The 21313-nt window shown below is 41.9% G+C and overlaps 1 protein-coding gene across 2 annotated transcripts; it reads left to right on the forward strand.

Annotated features, from left to right (window-relative positions):
* The first annotated feature begins 1245 nt into the window (after positions 1-1245).
* CDCA7 (cell division cycle associated 7) lies at positions 1246-15238 on the forward strand. Of its 2 annotated transcripts, XM_065927914.1 has the most exons (10): positions 1246-1366; positions 4573-4698; positions 5119-5355; positions 8063-8299; positions 8600-8677; positions 9674-9877; positions 10445-10582; positions 11272-11421; positions 11816-11952; positions 13982-15238. In XM_065927914.1, exons 1-10 carry the CDS (start codon positions 1346-1348, stop codon positions 14010-14012), a joined length of 1359 nt encoding a protein of 452 aa, XP_065783986.1. In that variant the 5' UTR covers positions 1246-1345; the 3' UTR covers positions 14013-15238. The 2 variants fall into 2 exon arrangements, with proteins under 2 accessions (XP_065783986.1, XP_065783987.1); XM_065927915.1 differs by lacking the exon at positions 5119-5355.
* The last annotated feature ends 6075 nt before the right edge of the window (positions 15239-21313 follow it).

Here is a 21313-nt window from a genome sequence, read left to right on the forward strand (position 1 = left end):
CATTTATTTACTCAACAAATATTTATTGAGGGCCCTCTACTGCCAAGGAATTTCGAAGGACAGACCGACAACCTTTCCTGGCGCGCCCACCTTCCAGACCCGGAATTCTTTGTCCCTGGCGCTGTGGCAGAGTGACCATGAAGCCGACGTGTATTAGAAAGGCTCGAAGACTCCGACCAAGTCCCCTCCAATTTTTCCAATCCACATTCTCGTGCGTCACTTGTTCACAAGTTTTTGTGTTCAGTACACCCAGAGAGGAAGCAGTATGTTCATGCATTCTCTTCCTGCAAAGAAGTATTCCCAAGACAAGTTGTGAAGGAGAAAACTGATGTTTCATTTCAAGCATTTGTTTTAAAATGTAAGATTATAATTACCGTCTTTAAAAGCAATCCAATTTATTTAACTTTTTCTTCTAAAAGCAACTTTTTTTCCTACTCTCTGCAAACATTTGTTTTAAAGCTTCACACTTGATCTCGTCGTAATGTCAGGTTCGATTCAAAGGGCAATGAAAAATCTCACGTTCTTTCTGACTTAAGTGATTACAAATTTTGACAGAAGAAAAGAACCCCAAATCACATTAGTACAGTCTTTAGCTTCTATTCTTCTATAATCTCTAGACTTTATTATTCCATAGTTAAGTCTTAAGTAACATCAGACCTTTCTTATTTAAAAATCACAAGTCTCATGTAAAAGAACTTCCCGTGCTTTCTGGAAAGAAAGGTAAGGGATTTAGCTCATTTTATTGCTTCAGATAATGGTGTTACCAGATAAGAGGTGCTAGCTATATCGCGGGACAGAACCTGGTCTGTCGGGAGTTCGTGCTCCAGTCTTTGATTTTTATTTTAAATAACGTAAACCGCACGCCTCAGGGAAAGTGCTAAGTGCGGAGGCCGGCACCGCTCTCCATTACCCCCCAATCTCCAGCTTTCCCCTCCCAGCCCCAGAATTCATGCAAATTAGGCTGCTGTCCCCGGGGCAATACGACCCATTTTCGCGCCATTCTCTCGGGACCGTGCCGCTGTGTAAAGAGGGAGGTCCCGGAGCTTCCAAGGCACTACTTTTCCAAGGCGGATCTTAGGGGGCTGCAAGGCTACTACTGGACTTCAGCGTATCTGGAAGGGCTGCTTTTTTTCTCGGGGCCGAGTGGGTCTCAGGCGGGTGGGCCGTTACCAAAGCTGGCAGGACCTGCGCCGCAACGCGGGAAAGTCGGCCGCGCCCCGCCCCTCCGGCCCCGGCTCTGCACACCCCCTCGCCGGCCCGCGAGTCTAGGGCTCCGGCTCCTGCGCGGAGGGACGGCGGCGCGCGCGGCTGCTCAGCTCTCTCCGCTCCAGCGCCGGCCGCCAGCATGGACGCTCGCCGCGTGCGGGTGAGGCTGGACGAGCTAAGGCGCGGGATGGGCGCGGTGGGTGCTGGGGGCGGGCCGACCCCCTCCAACTCTGCCGGCGGAGTGCCCTTATCAGGGGTTGGCAGTCCTGGGCGGCACCCGTTTAGCAAGCCCCAGATTTTGTGCACTTGGGGGTATTTTAGAGACTACCCGGCGGGCGTGACACCCGGCGCGCGGGCGGTCAGAGAGTTGTGAGGTTTGCAGGATGCTTGGCAGCCTGGGGAGCTCAAGGCCACGTGCGTCCCAGGCACACGTGTGCTGCGAGCGGCAGGGGCGGACCAGTCCCCCATTGTGTCTGCCGGTCTGAGCCCTGCCCGCGGGGCGCGGAGGGGAGCGGGACGTGGAGGAGGCTGCTGCCCTGCAGCCTCCTGGCCCTTTCCCGCGCGCAGCCCGGGGAGGATGAGTGTCTAGTCACGCACCCTCCCGCGCGCACTGGGGACCCTTGCGCTAGCTTCCTGCTTGTTTTTGCCTTGGCAGTGCCGGCAAGCGCATCTAACTGCTGAGAGTTGATGGGTTTGGAGTTTAAAGGTCTTGAAAACCGCTCTCTGTAGAACTTGGGTTGCGCACACTTGAAGGGGCACTTACAGTCAGGGAGGTGATTAGTGCAATGATGATCTGATCGGTTCGCCGACTATTTGCTCGTTTCCCATTCCCTTCCCCACCCCCCAGTCTTTCTTGCAGCAACAGGACGCAGCCCTGAATGGAACATGGAACGTTACTGTTTACTCTAACGGAAACCGGAACGGAGGGTCGGCCCCAGGAGAGGTTAGAGGGTGGGGGGTTGGGTGAAGAGGAAGAAAGTGACAAGCTTAAAATAAATAGCAGGGGTAAGGGGCCCACGTGAGGGGGCTGGGGATCTCCGGGAGTGGGTTGGAGAGGGCGTGTTGGGGGCGTAGTTTCAGAGATACCTCTTCCCGAATGGACCGTTGGCTTTCAGGAAGAAGAAAACTACATGTAGCAGGACCTGGAATCTGACATCCCTGGATTCAAATTTGAGCCATCATGGGACTTCAATAATCTGTTTCACCACTCTAAGCCTCAGTTTCCACTTTTGTTGCAAGGAATGTGTGAAGGCATGCTTAGTGCCTGGCACAAAAAAACTGTTGAATGGTATTTGTTATTGCCTACCTGCCGGGAAAGTCCGTGACCATTTGTGTTACTTCTTTCTGTCTTATCCTCCAAACATACATTTGCCTGTTAACTAACTTCGCAAGCGCTGACTTGTTAACGCCCAGCAAGTATTTCCCTGAGAGCTTCCAATAGAATACCTCCCTTGAGGCAGTCTTGTGCCTCTGACTGCAGGCAGGTAGATTGATGGTTGCAGGTGTGAATGCTAAGTCGCTTCAGTCCTGTCTGACTCTGCGACCCTATAGACTGTAGTCCACCAGGCTCCTCTGTCCATGGCTTCTCCAGGCAAGAATACTGGAATGGATTGCCATGCCCTTCTCTAGGAGATCTTTCCGCCCCAGGGATTGAACCCCCACCTGCTGCTCCTGCATTGCAGGAGGATTCTTTTCCACTGAGCCACCGGAAATGGTGATAATTCCTGCAGCAGTGTGAGGAGCACAGCTATTTTAGGAGACTGCAGACTCCTTCCAGCCCTGTGATCTTGGGCAATCTTATTTCACCTACCTGGTACTTTTAATTTGTTCATCTGGAAAATTGGGAGTTTCTGAGACTTCCTTAGTAGGTAGTACCTCTACCCGTTATCACATTTTCATGATTTTTAAAAGGACAAGACTAAAACTTCCTAAGATGATTGATTAAAAGTAGTCTGTTGAGAAGCACTGACTGGGTGGTTGGGTTCCACCATCATGAAAATAATTTTATTTGCAAGAGAAATGTGTAACAGGTGTACAAAGAAGATCAGAAAGTTCTATTCCCCCGACTCCTCACATCTTGGCATTATTTTGTGGGACACGTAGCGGAACTTGTCTTCTTAAAGTTTTCAGTGTATGGAGTCACTTCTGTTATTCCATGGCCATATTTCAGATATGAAAAATACAGGAAGTAATACAACAGTAATGAATATTCATTTGAAAGACTGCTACTGAAGCTCCAGTACTTTGGCCACTTGGTGCAAAGAGCCAACTCACTGGAAAAGACTCTGATGGTGGGAAAGATTCAGGGCAAGAGGAGGAGAAGGGTGCGGTAGAGGATGAGACAGATAGCATCACTGACTCAATAGACACGAGTTTGAGCAAACTCTGGGAGGTAGTGAAGGACTGGGAAGCCTGGGGTGCTGCATTTGATGGGGTTGCAAAGAGTTGGACATGGCTTAGTGACTGTGCAACATTTAAGAAATCTCTTATTAAATATGAAGAAATGGTAGAAGCTACTATCTTTTTTACATGAAGTAGATGTCAGGTGCATATTCTGATGATTGGTGCCAGGCTTTCATTGTTTATGAAGGAAAGAAACATTTTCATATCCATAGGTTATATGTGTCTAATAAAAGGACTTGTAAAAACTTAAGACTTGTGCAGCAATGGAACTATAGAAAGAGCTGAATGGCCAGCCTAATAGTGCCCTGAAGTGGCATCGGGCATTCTACCTGGGTTTGGAGGACTGTTTGACCTTTAACTTGGTTCTTGTACATTTGTTGACTGGGTTCATATGTTTGATTTGTAAAGACTTGTGCAGAAATCACTGTTCCCCTCCTGATTGACACAAGGCCTGTTTGAAAGTCTGCCATCTTGAAATAGAGGTGCTGCCCAGGTTTCCTGGTTTGAGAAATTAGCATCACAGTACAGATGCCAAAGCTTCCTTAGAAAGACCTCATTAGCTTGATTTTGGCTGAGGGAAAGAAATCACTACCATTTTGTAATTTTGAAGTACAGTCTAATTTTTTTTTTTTTAAGGGCAGATTTTAGCAGGTTAGCATTTAACGCCTTGGGAGCTCAGTATAATGTTAAGAGTTTGGGAGTTTTTAAGGTGGATTAAAGGGTAGTTCCACAGGTATTTGAATAAATTGATACTAATGTTCCCGCAAAAGGATCTCTCTTTAGGATTTTACCTGATTTTGGAAAATTTTGTAGCAATTGCAAACCCTCCTTTTTCTTTGTAGGGTATAAGAAATGGACATACCTCCTCTGCGCTTTTTGAATCCACTCAACTCAAAAATGATACCTTTCTTTAGATTCTGCAGCAAGCATCCCATTTAATAGTATGGCCATTTCTGTTTGCAGCAAAAGGATTGCAGAGCAAAGAAGAACTTCAAGAAATTCAGATATGTGAAGTTGATTTCCATGGAAACCCCGTCATCCTCTGATGACAGTTGTGACAGCTTTGCTTCTGATAATTTTGCAAACACAGTAAGTGCTGCCTGAGAATAAACAGAATGGAGTCTGCAGTGCTCAAAATGCCCCAAATGCTTTGTGCGTGATTAAAACTGCTTGCTTTTTGCCTACATTTCTATACAGCTGTTACGAAAATACAGTATGCACTGTAATTTCATTTCACTTTTTGCTGTGGTTCTAGGTAGTAATTGTTGGAGGTAGATTAGCTACTTATTCTATCCTTTTGAAATGTCGCCTAACCTAACATGCCTGATGATTTGCCATAACAACTCAGAAATCATTTGTAAACCTCTGAACCATTTTTCTTTGTAACAAAAGCTATTCTCTTGTAGTGCACTTGTAAATGTGATTTGCTCTCTGCACGGTTTACGGAAAATTGGTTCTTGAAAAAGGAAAAAAAAAATGCACAACCACATTTATTTATTTATTTTACAGAAACCTAAATTCAGGTCAGATATCAGTGAAGAACTGGCAAATGTTTTTTATGAGGACTCTGATAATGAATCTTTCTGCGGCTTTTCAGAAAGTGAGGTGCAAGATGTGTTAGACCATTGTGGATTTTTACAGAAACCAAGGCCAGATGTCACTAACGAACTGGCCAGTGTTTTTCATGCCGACTCTGATGATGAATCGTTTTGCGGTTTCTCAGAGAGTGAGATACAGGATGGAATGGTGAGTCTGAGAATTTCACCAATATCAAGCAACAAGGTACATTTAGAGGCATGACATACTTGCTTAAAGATCTTTTTTCCTTATGATTTTCATTTTAGTCATGCCAGAATGTTTTGTTGATCTTTTAAGAAAGTTTTAAGAGTATCTTCTTCATGTCTTAAAGGAGTTTTTTGCTAATACATTTCTAATAGTAAGGTTTGAGGATTTTTGTAGTCTCTGAAACTCTTAGAAACTTGTAAGAAACGATTGGCCAGTGTGCAGATTTCTGTGGCCACAGAAATCAAGCCCAATCAGAGGGAGCAGGTATGTCCTCAAGATGAGCTCTAGTCATATTTTACGTGCCCAGCCCAGGGCCTGACATAGAGTAGGCCTTCAGTACATGTTGATTCCCACTGGATCTATACCTGCATCTGGAAGGCCTGTGATAACTCATGCGGGAGCTTGAGTACAGGTAATGACAATTAGGGCCCTGCCTGCTTCCGCTGTTGCTCCTCCTTTGGCTTTTCTTATGCCTGCTGTCTTACCTTTAAATTCTATTGTCCTGCTCAGGACACTGCTGCCAAGGATGCGCCTCAGTTCCACTCTTATCTGAGCATGCTGTTTACTTCTGCACATGTTTTCTTCTTAGCAACACTTTCTCGACAAAGGAAATGTGTTTCAGGTGCATGCTTTCCTGCTCATTGTGGTCTGCCACGGGTCCACTGCCTGGGACCACAGTTGCGCGGCGCTGACATAAGTGAGAACATCTGGCCAGGGAGTGTTTTATCATGACCTAACTTCATGATAGTATAATATTTTCTGTTAAGACTTGATGTTGATCTGAATCAGTGCATATTGGAGTTATTGGCAGCACTGCTCTGCGAATCTGGGTATGACTCAAACATTGTCTATAGCCTGAATCATTTCTGGGCAGTGTTTCAGTTCTTTGTAGATGCTGTTTGTTGCGACTGAGAAAATGCCAGTCGATTAAAAGGCTTAAGAATTTGTAAAAGTTTTTTTTGTCATTTTATGTTCTCTCAATCCGCACACTAAAAATAACATAGAAGTTATAAAAAGCAGTGAGGTTGTTGAAATGTTAAAAAAAAATGGGTCTTCCATTTTGGGACGTTATGGGTGGTATTTTTTACTGTTCTCTTTTTTTGTTTGTTTTCAACAATCACCACAATCAATTTCAGAATGTTTTCATCACCCCCAAAAAAACCCTGTTCCCATCAGCAGTCACTTTGCATCCTTTCCCAACACCCTCAGTTCTTGGCAAAGGCCAATCTATTTTCTCTCCTAGGTTTGCCTATTCCAGGCATTTCATATAAATGGAACCAGACAATATGTGATCTTTTGTGACTGGCTTCTTTCACTTAGAAATATGTTTTCGAGGTTCTTTCATGTGCCATTACTTCGTATCTTTTTATTGCTGAATAGTGCTCAGCTATAAATATTCAGACTATATCATGTTTTGTCTATCTGTTCATCAGTTGATGGATGTTTCACTTGTTGGCACCTTTTGGCTGTTATGAATGATGCTGTTGTGAACATTCATGTGCAAGTATTTGTGTGGATATACACACCTGAGTATATACCTAAAAGAGTAGAATTGTTGAGTCATATAGTCTCTATGTTTAACCTTTTGAGAAACTGTCAGACTGTTCCAAAGTGGCTGCCCCATTTTACACTCCTCCCAGTGTTTGCAGGATCTGATTTTTCCACATCCCTGCCATACTTGTTTATTTGGCTCTGCTAGTAGGTGGGAAGTGATATCTCGTGATTCTGATTTTCCCCAGTGACCAACTTTAATACATTTTAAATGATGGAAACATTACTTTTGGAATCTGAAATTTAAAAAATTTTATGCTTACACAAAATGAATTAGAGAGTTGTTGTTAATGTTGTTTAGTTGCTAAGTCATGTCTGACTCTTGTGACCCCATGGCTTGTAGCCTGCCAGGCTCTCTGTCCTTGAGACTTCAAGAGAGGTAGTCAGATTCACAGAGACAGAAAGTAGAATGATGCTTGCCAGGAGTTCCAGGGGAGGTGAATGGGGAGTAATTGTTTAATGAGTATAGTTTTAGTTTATGAAGATGAAAAATTTCTGGAGATGGATGGTGGTGATAGTTGCAAAATGATGAATGTATTTAATGTCACACAACTGGACACTTAAGAATGGTTGAAGGGTAACAACACTGTAAATTAACTATACTGCAATAAAAATTAAATGGTTAAAGGAGTAGATTTTATGTTGGTATATTTTGCTACAGTTTTTTAAAAAGTAGATTAGAGCATTGAGACATCTTTAATATAGTTTAATACTACCATAAGTATGGAAATCATGTTTATGAGAGAACATATATTTGTCCCTAGGGGAAATTCTTTTAAAATACATAAAGATTCTATTTTTTAAGGAAGTGAAAAAAGAAGCTGGGATTTTTCATAGTTTAAAAAATGACTCCAAACCACTGTCCTAGGAGCTGTGACTGTGGCTTATTTCGGAGTGTCCCAGGAGAACTCCTGAGTTAATCGGCCCTCCGTTGTTGTGTTTGTTAGTAATTCCTGATTTTGTTGCTCAGAGCCGTCAGTTAAACTTGACCATGAAAGTGCTCAATGCAAATGTATTTGCAAGTATCTTCTGTTCCAAAGGCATTGTGTTGTCACACTCTTGCAGTCTGTGTGACCGTCAGCAAGTCATTAACGCCCCACTTGTTCCGATTGACCAGAGGCTGCAGGCGGACCGCGAGGGCTGTCGGACCCGCAGTCAGGGCACACGGTCTGGACCCCTCCGCGTGGCCATGAAGTTTCCCACGCGACGCACCAGGGAAGCAGCCAGCAAAAGAACCGTGCCCCCTAAGCCCCCGGAGAATTCTGTGACCGATTCCAATTCTGATTCGGAAGGTGAAAGTGGCGTGAATTTCTTGGAGAAAAGGGCTTTAAATATAAAGCAAAACAAAGCAATGGTAGGTATCTGACTTGGAAGGTGTCAGAACTGATGACCCTTCCCAGCATTTCTCTAAGCCACTTGTTGCTTATATCTGTGTCCTAAGAACTCTTTTCCACGTAGCGCTGAAAACGGCATCACATACGCTTTAGCATGTATTTCTTTCCCTTTTCTAACTTCTTTGTTTCAATCTGTGAAAGTTTTGGGAAATGTACGGGGGAAACAAACTGTGAGTCGTGCCGCTGTGATTTCTAGAATTTGCTTGCTTACAGCAGTTACTGTAAACCAATAATTTCTGTTTAATTTCCTCCCTTTCTAGCTTGCAAAACTAATGTCAGAATTAGAAAGCTTCCCTGGCTCCTTCCCCGGGAGGCGTTCCCTGCCAGGCCCCAGTTCGGTAAGTACAAATATTTGTTTGTGGAATGGTGTTTGGGCTAGGTCTGAGGTGTTGTGATAGTTTAAAGTTCGATTTTGTTATTTCGTGTGATTTTGTAGACAGAGGTGATAGAGAAAGTCTTCTAAAAGATCTCTGGGACCTCTTCCTTGCACCCCAGGCCAGGTGTGGACCCTCTACCCATGCCAAGCACCTACAGGGCTCAAATCACCCCTCTTTTTTTTTTTTTTGGCTGTGCTGCGTGTCATGTGAGATCCTAGTTCTCCCACGAGGGATTGAACCCACACTCCCTGCAGTGGAAACATGGAGTCTTAAGCACTGAACTGTCAGAGTAGTTCCTCAAATGCCTTTTGATTGGTTATTTCTCTCCCTCCCACCCAAATAAACTAAGCCCCTCAGGGATAGGGAAGAAAAATTGAAAGTTGTTTTTTTCTGTAACTCCAGCCCTTGGAACATTTCTACTTGGCATGGTAATCAATCTTTTTAAAATCTGCGAATGAGAAAAAAAGAAAAAACAATTTCTTAGCCAAGTCATGGCCTAATATATGTGATTGTATTCTGAGGGGCTAAGCCTGTGCTACTTGGGATCTGGCCAGTCGGCTCTGGGACAAAAAAAAATTTCATTTCCCACCTCTGCCTGAGCAAGAACAGAACATGGAAAACCATACATATATTTCTCTCTTGGGCAGTGAGTATGTTTCAGGGCTTAAGAGATATTGTAGAAAAGGTTTTTTTTAGAAAACAAGATTTTTTTCATACATCTTTATCAAGTCAAGAATAAATAGGTCATCCCTGAGTTTAAGAGAAACTGGGCTTGGTGTTAGAGAAACTGAATGTCAATGGCTGTGTTTTTTCTGGGCTCATTTCCCATACATTACAGAAAGGATGAAGGAAAATGGCAGGTGGAGCATTCCTTTTACTTACGGGAAAACCTGCCTCAGGAGAAGCTGCCACTTGGCATTTTGGAATAAGTGGGTCCGTCCTCTGTGTTTTCTTCAGCGTCCAAAGACACCCAGGAGGCGCACGTTTCCAGGTGTCGCCTGCAGGAGAAACCCTGAGCGGAGAGCTCGTCCGCTCACCAGGTCCAGGTCCCGGGTCCTTGGGTCACTCAGGGCCCTGCCCACAGAGGACGAGGAGGAGGAGGAAGAGGAGGACAAGTACATGTTGGTGAGGAAGAGGAAGCCCATGGTCGGCTACATGAATGTGAGTTCTCTGCTTTTGTGCCTGCTCTTCTGTTTGTCATCTTCTGTGGGTCCAGGGATCATGGACACAGGATGGGAGCATACACAACCTCAACACCAGTGATCCATATATATTTTTAACTTAAAAAAAAATAATTAATTTGGCTGTGGCACGCAAACTTTGAGTTGCAGCATGTGGGATCTAGTTCCCTGACCAGGGATTGAACCTGGGACCCCTGCGTTGGGAGCGTGGAGTCTCAGCCACTGGACCACCAGGGAAGTCCCTAAGGATCTGTATTAAATGGCCTTCTCAAACCGTCCACAATGGTTAAGGTCACATCAACTTGTTTTGATGGCTCTTGGTAGCAGGCAAGAGAATTAAAAAGTTTTCTTGGGCTCTTCTTCATTGTAGGAGTTGTTTCAATGATGTTGTTCTGTGATCCTTAGTAAATAAAGCCCCTTTCTCCGTAAGTTGCAAGAACGATTTCCAGGTTGAGTTCTCTGTGAAGGAGTGACAAAGCGAGGATCTAAGAGTCAGCTGGGGAAAGCGAGCCAGGAAGGACGCTGTTCCTTGGTTCTCGTTATGCAGGAAGATGACATGCCCCGAAGTCGTCGCCCCGGACCCATGGCCCTTCCTCATGTGGTTCGCCCGGTGGATGAAATCACGGAAGAAGAGCTGGAGAACATCTGCAACAACTCCCGAGAGAAGATCTATAACCGTTCACTGGTCAGAACCTCTAAATAATGTCTGTAGATGTCCCCGTCTGTGGGAGACATTTTGCTCATGTTCTAATGGTCTTAGCACGTGGAATGTGTGCCTGGGTATTGTGTTCATGTAAGAAAAGAGAATTTTGTAGCATCCTTGGGATTTAGCCTGGTTAGTAGGTTTGCAGTAGTAGTGGTTGTTTAGGTAAATCTTCAGTAGCATTAAATCTTTTCACAATTTAGAAATTCATTTCATTCAACATAAGTAGCTGTTAACATGTGCCTACATAGATAGGTGCTGAGGGCGTGGTGGTATGCTAAAGACAAACAAGACTTGGGCAAGCTTTCTTTTGCGTAAGATCTCTTTTGAGGTAGTTTTGAAAACATTAACTGTTACATCTGCCAGTTGAATGGAATCACCCTGCTCAATACTTTTCATGGCCTGGTATATACGTGTGTGTATAGATGTGAGGTAGGATTCAAAGCGAAAAGATCAGAATGCCCACAAAAAAGGACATTCTTTTTTTTTTCTTTTAATTTTCTTTTTGTAGTCAAATTTATCTTTCTTTTTTTTCTTGCTTATGAGGCTTGTCCTCGGCAGTAAAAGCAAAGTCCTAACCACCAGGCTGCCAGGGGATTCCCAGAGAATGACATTCTTTTAAGATTTTTTTCTACAAAGAGTAGTGTTTATGTTTTTTTTCTTATTTGCAGGGGTCAACTTGTCATCAGTGCCGCCAGAAAACTCTCGATACCAAGACAAACTGCAGAAACCCAGAGTGCTGGGGCGTTCGAGGCCAATTCTGTGGTCCCTGCCTTCGAAACCGTTATGGTGAAGAAGTCAGGGATGCTCTGCTAGACCCAGTAAGTGCCTTGAAGAGGTGGTCCTGTAGGCTCCAAGGTCAGCTGTTCGTTGAGCTGATAGGGGCAGAAAGAGATTGAGCTCTTGGTGTTGAAAGGCAGATGAATTCATGGTGTCTGTACTGCATGGCTGTGAGCACTTGCAGAGTGCTCAGGACCTGGCCATTCAGGGGAAGTCTGTTCTCTAGTCCTCCTACTTGAAGTGGTTGTGTGACTTTTCTGCGGGATTTCCCACGGGAACGTGATGCATTAACCACATTATGTTTTTGTTTTTTTAATAGTAATAAAGAAGATCTGAATGCAATAGATGACACCCACCTTAGAGGTTAAACAAGAGTAGATAAGTAAGGGGTGGTAAGGTTTGACTTAATGGTGTCTTCTCACGCTTCTCCTTCAGAACTGGCACTGCCCACCATGTCGCGGGATCTGCAACTGCAGCTTCTGTCGGCAGCGAGATGGGCGGTGTGCGACTGGGGTGCTCGTGTACTTAGCCAAGTACCACGGCTTTGGGAACGTGCATGCTTACTTGAAAAGGTAGGGCTGGCTTTTCTCTCTTCTGCACCCCAATCTTTTTTTTTTTTTTTTTTATTTTTTTAATATTATTTTATTAGTTGGAGGCCAATCACTTTACAACATTTCAGTGGGTTTTGTCATACATTGACATGAATCAGCCATATAGTTACATGTATTCCCCATCCCGATCCCCCCTCCCACCTCCCTCCCCACCCGACTCCTCAGGGTCCTCCCAGTGCACCAGGCCCGAGCACCTGACTCATGTATCCCACCTGGGCTGGTGATCCGTTTCACCATAGATAATATACATGCTGTTCTTTCAAAACATCCCACCCTCACGTTCTCCCCCAGAGTTCAAAAGTCTGTTCTGTATTTCTGTGTCTCTTTTTCTGTTTTGCATATAGGGTTATCGCCACCATCTATCTAAATTCCGTATATATGTGTTAGTATACTGTAATGTTCTTTATCTTTCTGACTTACTTCACTCTGTATAATGGGCTCCAGTTTCATCCATCTCATTAGAACTGATTCAAATGAATTCTTTTTAACGGCTGAGTAATATTCCATGGTGTATATGTACCACAGCTTCCTTATCCATTCATCTGCTGATGGGCATCTAGGTTGCTTCCATGTCCTGGCTATTATAAACAGTGCTGCGATGAACATTGGGGTGCACGTGTCTCTTTCAGATCTGGATTCCTCAGTGTGTATGCCCAGAAGTGGTATTGCTGGGTCATATGGCAGTTCTATTTCCAGTTTTTTAAGAAATCTCCACACTGTTTTCCATAGTGGCTGTACTAGTTTGCATTCCCACCAACAGTGTAAGAGGGTTCCCTTTTGTCCACACCCTCTCCAGCATTTATTGCTTGTAGACTTTTGGATAGCAGCCATCCTGACTGGCGTGTAATGGTACCTCATTGTGGTTTTGATTTCTGCACCCCAATCTTAATTTGGCTTTTTTTTTTTTCCTTACGTTCATTTTTTTTTTTTTTCAAGTTATCTGAAAAACTTTTTTTTAAGCACTTTTCGTATTTTTTTTTCCTCAAACTTTAAACTCTATTTTGTATTGGGGTATAACTGATTAACAACGTTGTGTTTGTGTTAGGTGAACAGTGAAGGGACTAAGCCGTACATAGACGTGTGTCTGTTCTCTCCCAAACACCCCGCCCCTATTCATTTTTGTTATCTTTATAAAGGGAAGGTGGAAGTCAGGATAGCAATCACATGGAAAGCAGGAGGGGCACGTGGGGCGTCAGGGAGCCTTGCAAACCTTCTGCGTGGTGGTGACCCTTGTGGGCCCTCGTGTGTAAAATTTAAGCTGTGCACTTAAGATGCGTGTTATAACTCAATAGAAACATTTTTAAAGGAGTGAATTAGGCTCTCAGAAGATTAGTATTTTTTTAACTTTAAAAATAGAAGTATGGTTAATTTACAACGTTGTATTAGTTTCACGTATACAGCAAAGTGATTCAGCTACATGTTAATATATTCTTTTTTGTATTTTTTCCATTACAGTTTATTACAACTATTGACTATAGTTTCCTGTGCTATGCAGTGGACCTTGTTGGTTATTTATTTTATATTTAGTAGTTTGTAACTGCTAATCCCAAACTTCTGATTTATCCTCCCCCCAACTCCCTTCCCCTCTAGTAACCATGTTTGTTTTCTAGATCTGTGAGTCTGTTTCTTTTTTGTAAATAACTTTTTATTTGTGTCATATTTTTGATTCCACATATAAGTGATGTCATATGATACTTGTCTTTGTCTAATTTAGTATGATAATCTCTAGGTCTATCCAACTGGTCCATCCAAATTGCATTATTTCATTCTTTTTTTTTTTAATGACTGAGTAGTATTTCACCTATATATGCACCACATCTTCTTTATCCGTTCATCTGTCAGGGGACACTCAGGTTGTTCCTGTGTCTTGGCTATTGTAAACAGTGCTTCTGTGAACATTGGGATGCATGTATCCTTTGGAATTAGAGTTTTCATAAGAGAATTCTTAGGCCAAAAACCATATCCTGACATGTTCCCTCTTCTCTTTCAGTCTAAAACAGGAGTTTGAAATGCAAGGATAATAATTGGAAGATCCGCTACTTGCCTTCCACTTCGCAACTCTTCCTTGTTAAAGTTTCCAGTTTTGTCATGTGATTGAAACCCGGGTTAAGAATTCTGAGGCTCAGTCTGCCTTACAGGCAAATCAAGTTGTTGTCATTAAATGCGCACGTGTGCCTGGGCATCCCAGAAGTGTAGTGCCAGCTGTCCTCTGCCCTCCTGCAGTGTCTCCTTTGCTTTTCTGCCCACCCTCGCTCCGTGCTGTCCTCTTAACTTCCAGTGATTCTCCATCATTTAGATTCGGAATCCTTTTTTAAACAATAGTTTCATGAAAGCATGTTGGATTTAATTGGCGTTGAAATAGCCCTGGAGTCCACACATAAAACCAAGCACTTAGAAAAACAGTGGTAGTATTAACTGCCTCTGCCCAGTTTCAGAGAGTATCCCTGTAACTTGCTCACTTGTAAACATTGGGTCTGATACAGTGTTTGTTGACATTTTTAGCAGAATCAAGGCACAAAAGTCGTAAGACCATGTGGAAAAATTAGGTGATTGTTCGCAAGTGGAGTATATGACTTTGGAGGCTTCTGAGGAGAATATTTTGTGTATTTTGCTTGTGATTCAAGTTGTCACAGTTGAGACTTAGTTGCTGCTGATTTCCTCTGCCACGTGCATCTGGCCCACTGGTCACAATATGAAGGTTCGAGGACAGTACTAAGCTTGAAATCATTGTAGAAAAGCCGTCCTAGGGAATTGAGATGGGGAGGCTTCAGGAGTAGGCCAATCTTTGAATTCATGGAGTCAAACCCCAGGATAATTGAATTTGCCAAGTTTATTTCAGCTCATAACATAAGGTGTTTCAAATAAATTCTTGGTTATTTTGCATGGAAATTTGATACTTAAACTCAGCTACAATCCATTGCAGTTTTTGCTTTCTTGAAGAAGTTACAAGCCAGGCATAGAGGATTCATGTTCAGGTTTGAAGCACTTTTATAACTGAGAAGTGCCTTTTTTGGAGGAGGGTGACTTTTAACAGTTTGCGAACTTGCCTTCTCTGCCAGTTCAGTTTCTGGGCAGAGTCGTGTGTTGTCTCTCCTTTGCCCTGTTTTGGCATGAATCAAATCTCTCTGTAGAGGTAGAGTCAAAAGTGTGTGTGTGTGTTCATCTTGCTTTGCATCTGCAGCCTGTAGCTGTGCCAGTTCAGTTCAGTATTTGGTGCATAATTGGACCTTGAATCAATAAATGTAAATAGAGCTTTTGATCTGTTATGCTTTTATACAAAGTTTTTTTATTTTAATAATAAAACATTTTGTTTTATCTTGTCTACTTTTTTAAAATCTTTGATGCTCAATCTTACTGCACCGAGTCCTAATGTTTCTTTCCTATTTAAACAAAAGACCATTTCTGCCTTTTCAGGACCCGCCTCCCCCCTCTTGGCTTAAGTTTCTGATGACTAAAGGCTAACTCTTTTGAACAGGGCCTGATTTGGTGATGTGATTAATAGCTATGAATCAGGTATGATTCATAGCTATGAATTAGAATCAGCTAAGATGGCTACATTGACAGATAGAAAGTAGGGACCCATGAAGTTTTACAATGTTGTTTTCTTTCCCTTGGCCATTTGCCAACACAAGAACCAACAGCAATTTCACAATACCTGGATATTTATTTTAGACTCCCTGTACCTTGAGGCATGTTTTAGGACTGAGAGAATCAAAAGCCAGAAAAAACATGGTTCAAAAGTTCTCATATCCCATTCTTTTATTTTTTAATTTAAAAAATTAAAATTTTTTGGGCCATGTCGAGCAACATGTGGGATCTTAGTTCCCCGACCAGAGGTCAAACCCCAGGTCTTCTGCATTGGAAGTACGAAAGAAGTCTTAACCACTGGACCGCCAGGGAAGTCCTAGTACCCCATTCTTCACATTAGGGTTGGCATACTACAGCCTCCTAAGTTACAAAGACAAAGAAAGCTAGGAAATTGAGAATTCTGGAGCGTGTGGGGCTAGTCTGTAGACCTATACTGTAGCACATAGTTCTGGGTGAATTTGGGTGTTGTAGCTCAAGGGTGGGGAGAGAAGAGGCAAGCTACTTTGTTAGAAGCCAAAATGGGCTGGCAGCCTGTAGGGTTGCAAATGGGCATAGCTGGCCACATAAGAAACTTTTTAAAACATAATTCTGTGCCTTGAAAGTTTGTTGGAAGTGCTTATTATCAGATGAAAGTACCTGCTGGTAACCCATGACTGCAGCAGTGCTCAGTCCAACATTATAAATATTTGCCAAAGAAGGGATACTAGAGTTCTTTCAGCACCTCCTAAGTGACAGACAGCGCTCAGCACAGGATGTATGTTAGGCATTTTGGAGATGAGATTCAGCGAGGTTAAGTATTGTAACTTAAGAAAACGCAAGAGCCCTGCCTGCTCTTGCAGCCTGAGAAGGTAGATAATAGAATCAAACACTGTTCTGAGGGCTTCTGATAGACTGGGTTACATATGTGATAGATAAGGATACATACATTGATCGTAACAGGTAATACCAGCCACTCATAGTTACATGTTTATTTCACTTTCTCTCATAAGAATGAAGTCATTGGGAGCAAGACCACTTTGATCCAAATACTCATGTACTCTGGATTCAGCAAGTGGTTACTAAGGGGAGTTCCCTGGTGGTTAAGATTCAGGGTTTTTACTGCCATGGCCTGGGTACAATTGCTGGTCAGGGAACTGAAATCCCAGAAGCCACACAGCCAAGAAAAAGAAAAGCTTATTAAATATTTATCAGATGAGTTGAGGTTCCTGGACAGGAAAGTTCCTGAGATTTGAGCGGAAAGAACTAAAGTCATGGTGGAGGAGAAATAATGGATAGGTCCCAACATTTGTTAATCCCACCATTAACCCCTATGAGGTGTAACCTTTGTGATAGAATGCTTAGCTTTCTATGAAGCTGCAATGCTCAGTTCATTAAAAATCATGTGTTTCAAATAGTGTGTTTTTCTATGGGAAACAATTTAGTTCATTATACTAACTTGAAAAAATACCGCTATTCAACTAAATAAAGAATTTCTATTGAGCTATTAATGAGCTACAAAAAGATAATTTTACACATAGTAGCTCTAAATGGTATCCATTTGGGGAGAATTTGGGGTGGCAAAAATTGAGTTCATGGAAGTTAAAAACTTACTGTAAGAGAGAAGATACCATCCCCTACTGTGTGTGCCCATCACTAACCAGCAGTGGTCCATCCTATTTCATCTGTACTCTTGCTCCCTCCAGTCCACTGAATTATTGTGAAGCAAAACCCAGACCATATGACATTCATACATACTTCAGTATTTCTAAAAGTTTTTCTAAAAGATTTGTAGAACCATAATAAAATATTATCACACCTATATAAAGAGTTCCTTTAATGTCAAATATCCAATCAGTTTCCAAATTTTCACTATCCCACGCCTCACCTTCCATTTATGCAATTGATCTATTTGCATTCAGGACTCCTAATGCTTATTTTAAAGTCTTTTAATTATTAGGTTTTCCCTCCCTTTATTCCCCTTGCTGTTTATTTGTTGATAAAAGTCATTTTTTGCTGGAGAGTTTCCACATTTTACTAACTGCAACCCCATGGTGTCATGTAATGTGTTCCTCTGTCTTCTCTGTTATATCCAGAAGCTTGATCAACTTCGGATGCAGCAACAGTACTTGTGTGAACTGACATCAGAAGACTTACTATCCTGTTCGCTCCTTTTTTTTTTTTTTTTTCCCGCTCCCATTTTGTACTTACTAGCCACTGACCAAAATTTTCTGTAAATTCTCTCTTCATTAATCAACTGGGAATTTCCCCTCAACTGTTTAGTTATAGTCGGTAGAGTTTTTACATAACAGATGTATTAAGGACTTGATTTTTTTTTTAACCACTTCAGAACCAAAAAGAAGCTCTCAAGTATCTTCTAATGGTGCCTAACAAGAGTTTTCTTGTTTACTTGTTTAAGTATCATTTGAACTGTTGGAGTTTTCAAATATTTGATGTGTTTCAGTTCATAGCAGTTATTATTCTTATTGATGCCCAGTTTGGCTCATTGAGAGAGCTGTCACATAGGCCCCTGCATCCTTCTGATGTGACCCCAGGGGTCTTTATAATTCCCTTTGTTTTCTAGTAAGACGGAATGTTCCAGGCTCACCCTGTACATTTTCTACCTCAAACCTACAGCCAGCCATTCCTCCATTATATTTTGTTTTCATAACACATTTTTTTGTATCTATCTATATATTACCTATACACACAACTTACATAAATGAGCTCACATATAAACAAATCATAGCAATTATATGTAAATATATTAGCGTCACTATACATAAACATGGTTTCAGAACAATAGTACCAATATTACTACTTAGCTATTATTACTGAAAACAGTTAAAGATTTTTCTCTTTTCATCCTTATTGTAAGTTCTTTGGTACATACTACTGTTTTTAAAGTCATTTTAAATTCTTCATATGGTTATTACTTGTGTTATTTTGCTTTTGTTTTTAAAGACAGCTTTTTTAAAAATTAGGATTTAATTTTGCCTTCTAATGATGTAAAACAGTTAACATATTTCCAAAGTCAAGCTTACAAAATAAGATGTTTTTAGTAAAGTCTAGGTTTTATTTCTGTCCTTCCACCCTGATCCTTCTCTCCCTCTCCAAATGAACATCTTACACTTTTTTATGACTTACACTCAGATTTTTAGAACTATAAACAAATATGTATATATATATGTACTCTTTTTGCTTTCTCAGATAAATTACAGTATCCAACTCACTATATACTTTTTAAAAATCTTTTTTACTTAATATGTATGGGAGAGACTCATAATTTAATTTTATTATACAGAGAATTCTGAAATATGCTCACATACATGAACATGGAATATAAGCCATAAAGTTTCAGAGGAAAAGATGTTGCAGAAAGTGGTTTCCTCTACTACTCCAACATCGAGGGACATACTGTTCTGTGAGCTTGTGCTAAGATATTCAAATTCTCTCTTCTCACATTGAGCTTAGTAGGCAAGTCATATCAGCAGGAACCAATATTTCATTTTTATTTTTATTTGATTATACATTCTTTAATAGATTAGTCCTCAAGTTTGTCTTCTAAAATGAATAGCTGTAAATGTTTCTCAGGGGTTTCCCTGGTGGCTCCGACGATAAATAATCCGCCTGCCAATGCAGGAGATGTGGGTTCAATCCCTGGGTGGAGAAAATACCCTGGAGAAGGAAATGGCAACTGACTCCAATATTCTTGCCTGGGAAATCCCATGGACAGAGGAGCAAGGTGATTGCAAAAGAGTTGGACCTGACTTAGCAACTAAACAAAAAATGTTTGTCACTTGTTGAAGACTATCCAGTATGGCTTTTTAAAAAGTAATAATTACCCCAGGAGCTTGCCTAAATTTTAAGACATGACCATTTTGAGTAACCTAGTGCTTTAGGAGGAAAAATATGTAAATAAAATTCCTTTATGCAAATGATTCTTGCAATTCTCATTGCCAGTCAGATTTTTGTAAATCATGATAAACAGATGCTACTGAACTAAATGACTAAGTAAAATTATGGAGATAGATTCTATTTATCTTCTTTTTCAGTGTTGGGGAGGGGGAGAAAAGGATGATCAGGGCAGACACCAAGAACTCTATTAATTGATTTCAGCAAAGTGACAGGTGGGATTTCTAAAGTATTGGAGAGAGCTGACAGACAGGCCCTGGTAAGAGAGAGGTTTGATTTCAACTTACTTTGCTGTACCAGAAAACTCGGTTTTGGAAACAACCTAATGTCAAGTTTGCCTAGTGTTTAGCATTTTAATTTTTTTAGTTTTTATGACTTTTATGAAGTTCTTACAAAACAGAATACAAAATTCTGACATTGACATTGTAAAGGAAAATTTCTGAGCTGTATCAGTTTGCCTAATATAGTGGCATTAAAAAGCTTGGATGTTTTCTTCCTACTTCAAAAAAAATTTTTTTTGTCTTTTTTACACATCTTAACATTGAAACTATGCTGTGACCCCTTTCCCCAGCATGGGAACAGCCTGGAAGCCAGGCTGCTCATTCATAGCAATGGTTCTTATCATTCCTTCCTGGCTGCACTTTGTGACATGGGGGAGGAAGTACTGTCCCATCTTTGGAAAAAAGAAAATCACTCAGCTTTCCCGAGTAAAATGGCCATGGTGTTTTGCAATGGGTGAGAGTCCATTTGTTTCTTTTTTACAGAAAGGCAGAATCTCCAGTTTTAAAATGTGGAATCTCTAATGGGAGAGAAATGGTGGTGGGGGTGGGTGGCCTCCCTATGCCGGGAGTCGTTGGACAGCCTCCTGGACTTGGGAGACTGCAGAAGCTGGCGCCCGAGCCCCCATGCCTCGAACCTCTCTCCAAGTGATTCTTCAAGAGCAGGGAAGGGAAGTCAACTGGCGTTTTAGAAAACTAATGAAACAGGATAAATGGACTAGAAGCTGGAGGATGGTCTGAGCTGCATGCCCTCAAGGCTTCATGTTTGCTTTTTGTTACTTTTTCCCTTAATTTAAAAAGATTGAAAAATGTACGGTTCTGGATTTCCCTGGTGGTCCGGTGGTCAAGAATCCAGCAGCTGGTGCAGGGACACGGGCTCCCTCCCTGATCTGCAGAGATGCCACGGGACAGCTAAGCCTGTGCGGCACAGCCGCCGAGCCTGGGTGTGATAACCACGAGGCCTGTGCGCGCTAGAGCCTGTGCGCCGCAACGAGAGAGACCACCGCAATCAGGAGTCCGCGCTTAGCGAGGAGAGAGCAGCCCCCACTTGGCGGAAACCGGAAAGGCCCACGAGCAGCGAGGAAGACACTGCATAGCCAAAAATAAGATTAATTAATTTTAAAATGTACAATTCTGTGGCTTCCAGCACATTCATGGTGTTGTACAACCACTACCAGAATGTTTTCATCAGCCCCCCCCAAAAGAAACCAATCACCAAAACAGTCACTCCCCTTTTTCTCTATCCTTCTCAGTCCACAGGAACTCTGCTTTCTGTCTCCTGGATTTGCCTGTTTTGGATATTTGGGAATATACAGTATGTGACTTTTTGTGTCTAATTTTTTTCACTTAGCATGTTTTCAAGGCTCATCCTTATAGTAGTTATCAGTACTTTTATTTCTTTTCGTGGCCTAATTATATTCCATTTTATGGTTATGCCACAATTTTCCCAGTCAGTGGATGAGTATTTTGATTGTACTCACTTTTGTCTCTTGTGAATAGTTCTGAATAGAACATTCATTTGCAAGATTTTGTTTCAACATTCAATTTCAACCTAGGAGTGGAAT

Source organism: Muntiacus reevesi, chromosome 3 (assembly GCF_963930625.1).
Source record: "Muntiacus reevesi chromosome 3, mMunRee1.1, whole genome shotgun sequence".
NCBI lineage: Eukaryota > Metazoa > Chordata > Mammalia > Artiodactyla > Cervidae > Muntiacus > Muntiacus reevesi.

What these genes read in the sequence shown, in the direction of transcription:
- CDCA7 (XM_065927914.1), top strand. Translation starts at nt 1,346, where the DNA reads ATGGACGCTCGCCGCGTGCGG. An exon ending in TAAAGCAAAACAAAGCAATG is followed by an intron (nt 8,300 to 8,599) that starts GTAGGTATCTGA and finishes CTCCCTTTCTAG; the next exon opens with CTTGCAAAACTAATGTCAGA. An exon ending in CCATGGTCGGCTACATGAAT is followed by an intron (nt 9,878 to 10,444) that starts GTGAGTTCTCTG and finishes CTCGTTATGCAG; the next exon opens with GAAGATGACATGCCCCGAAG.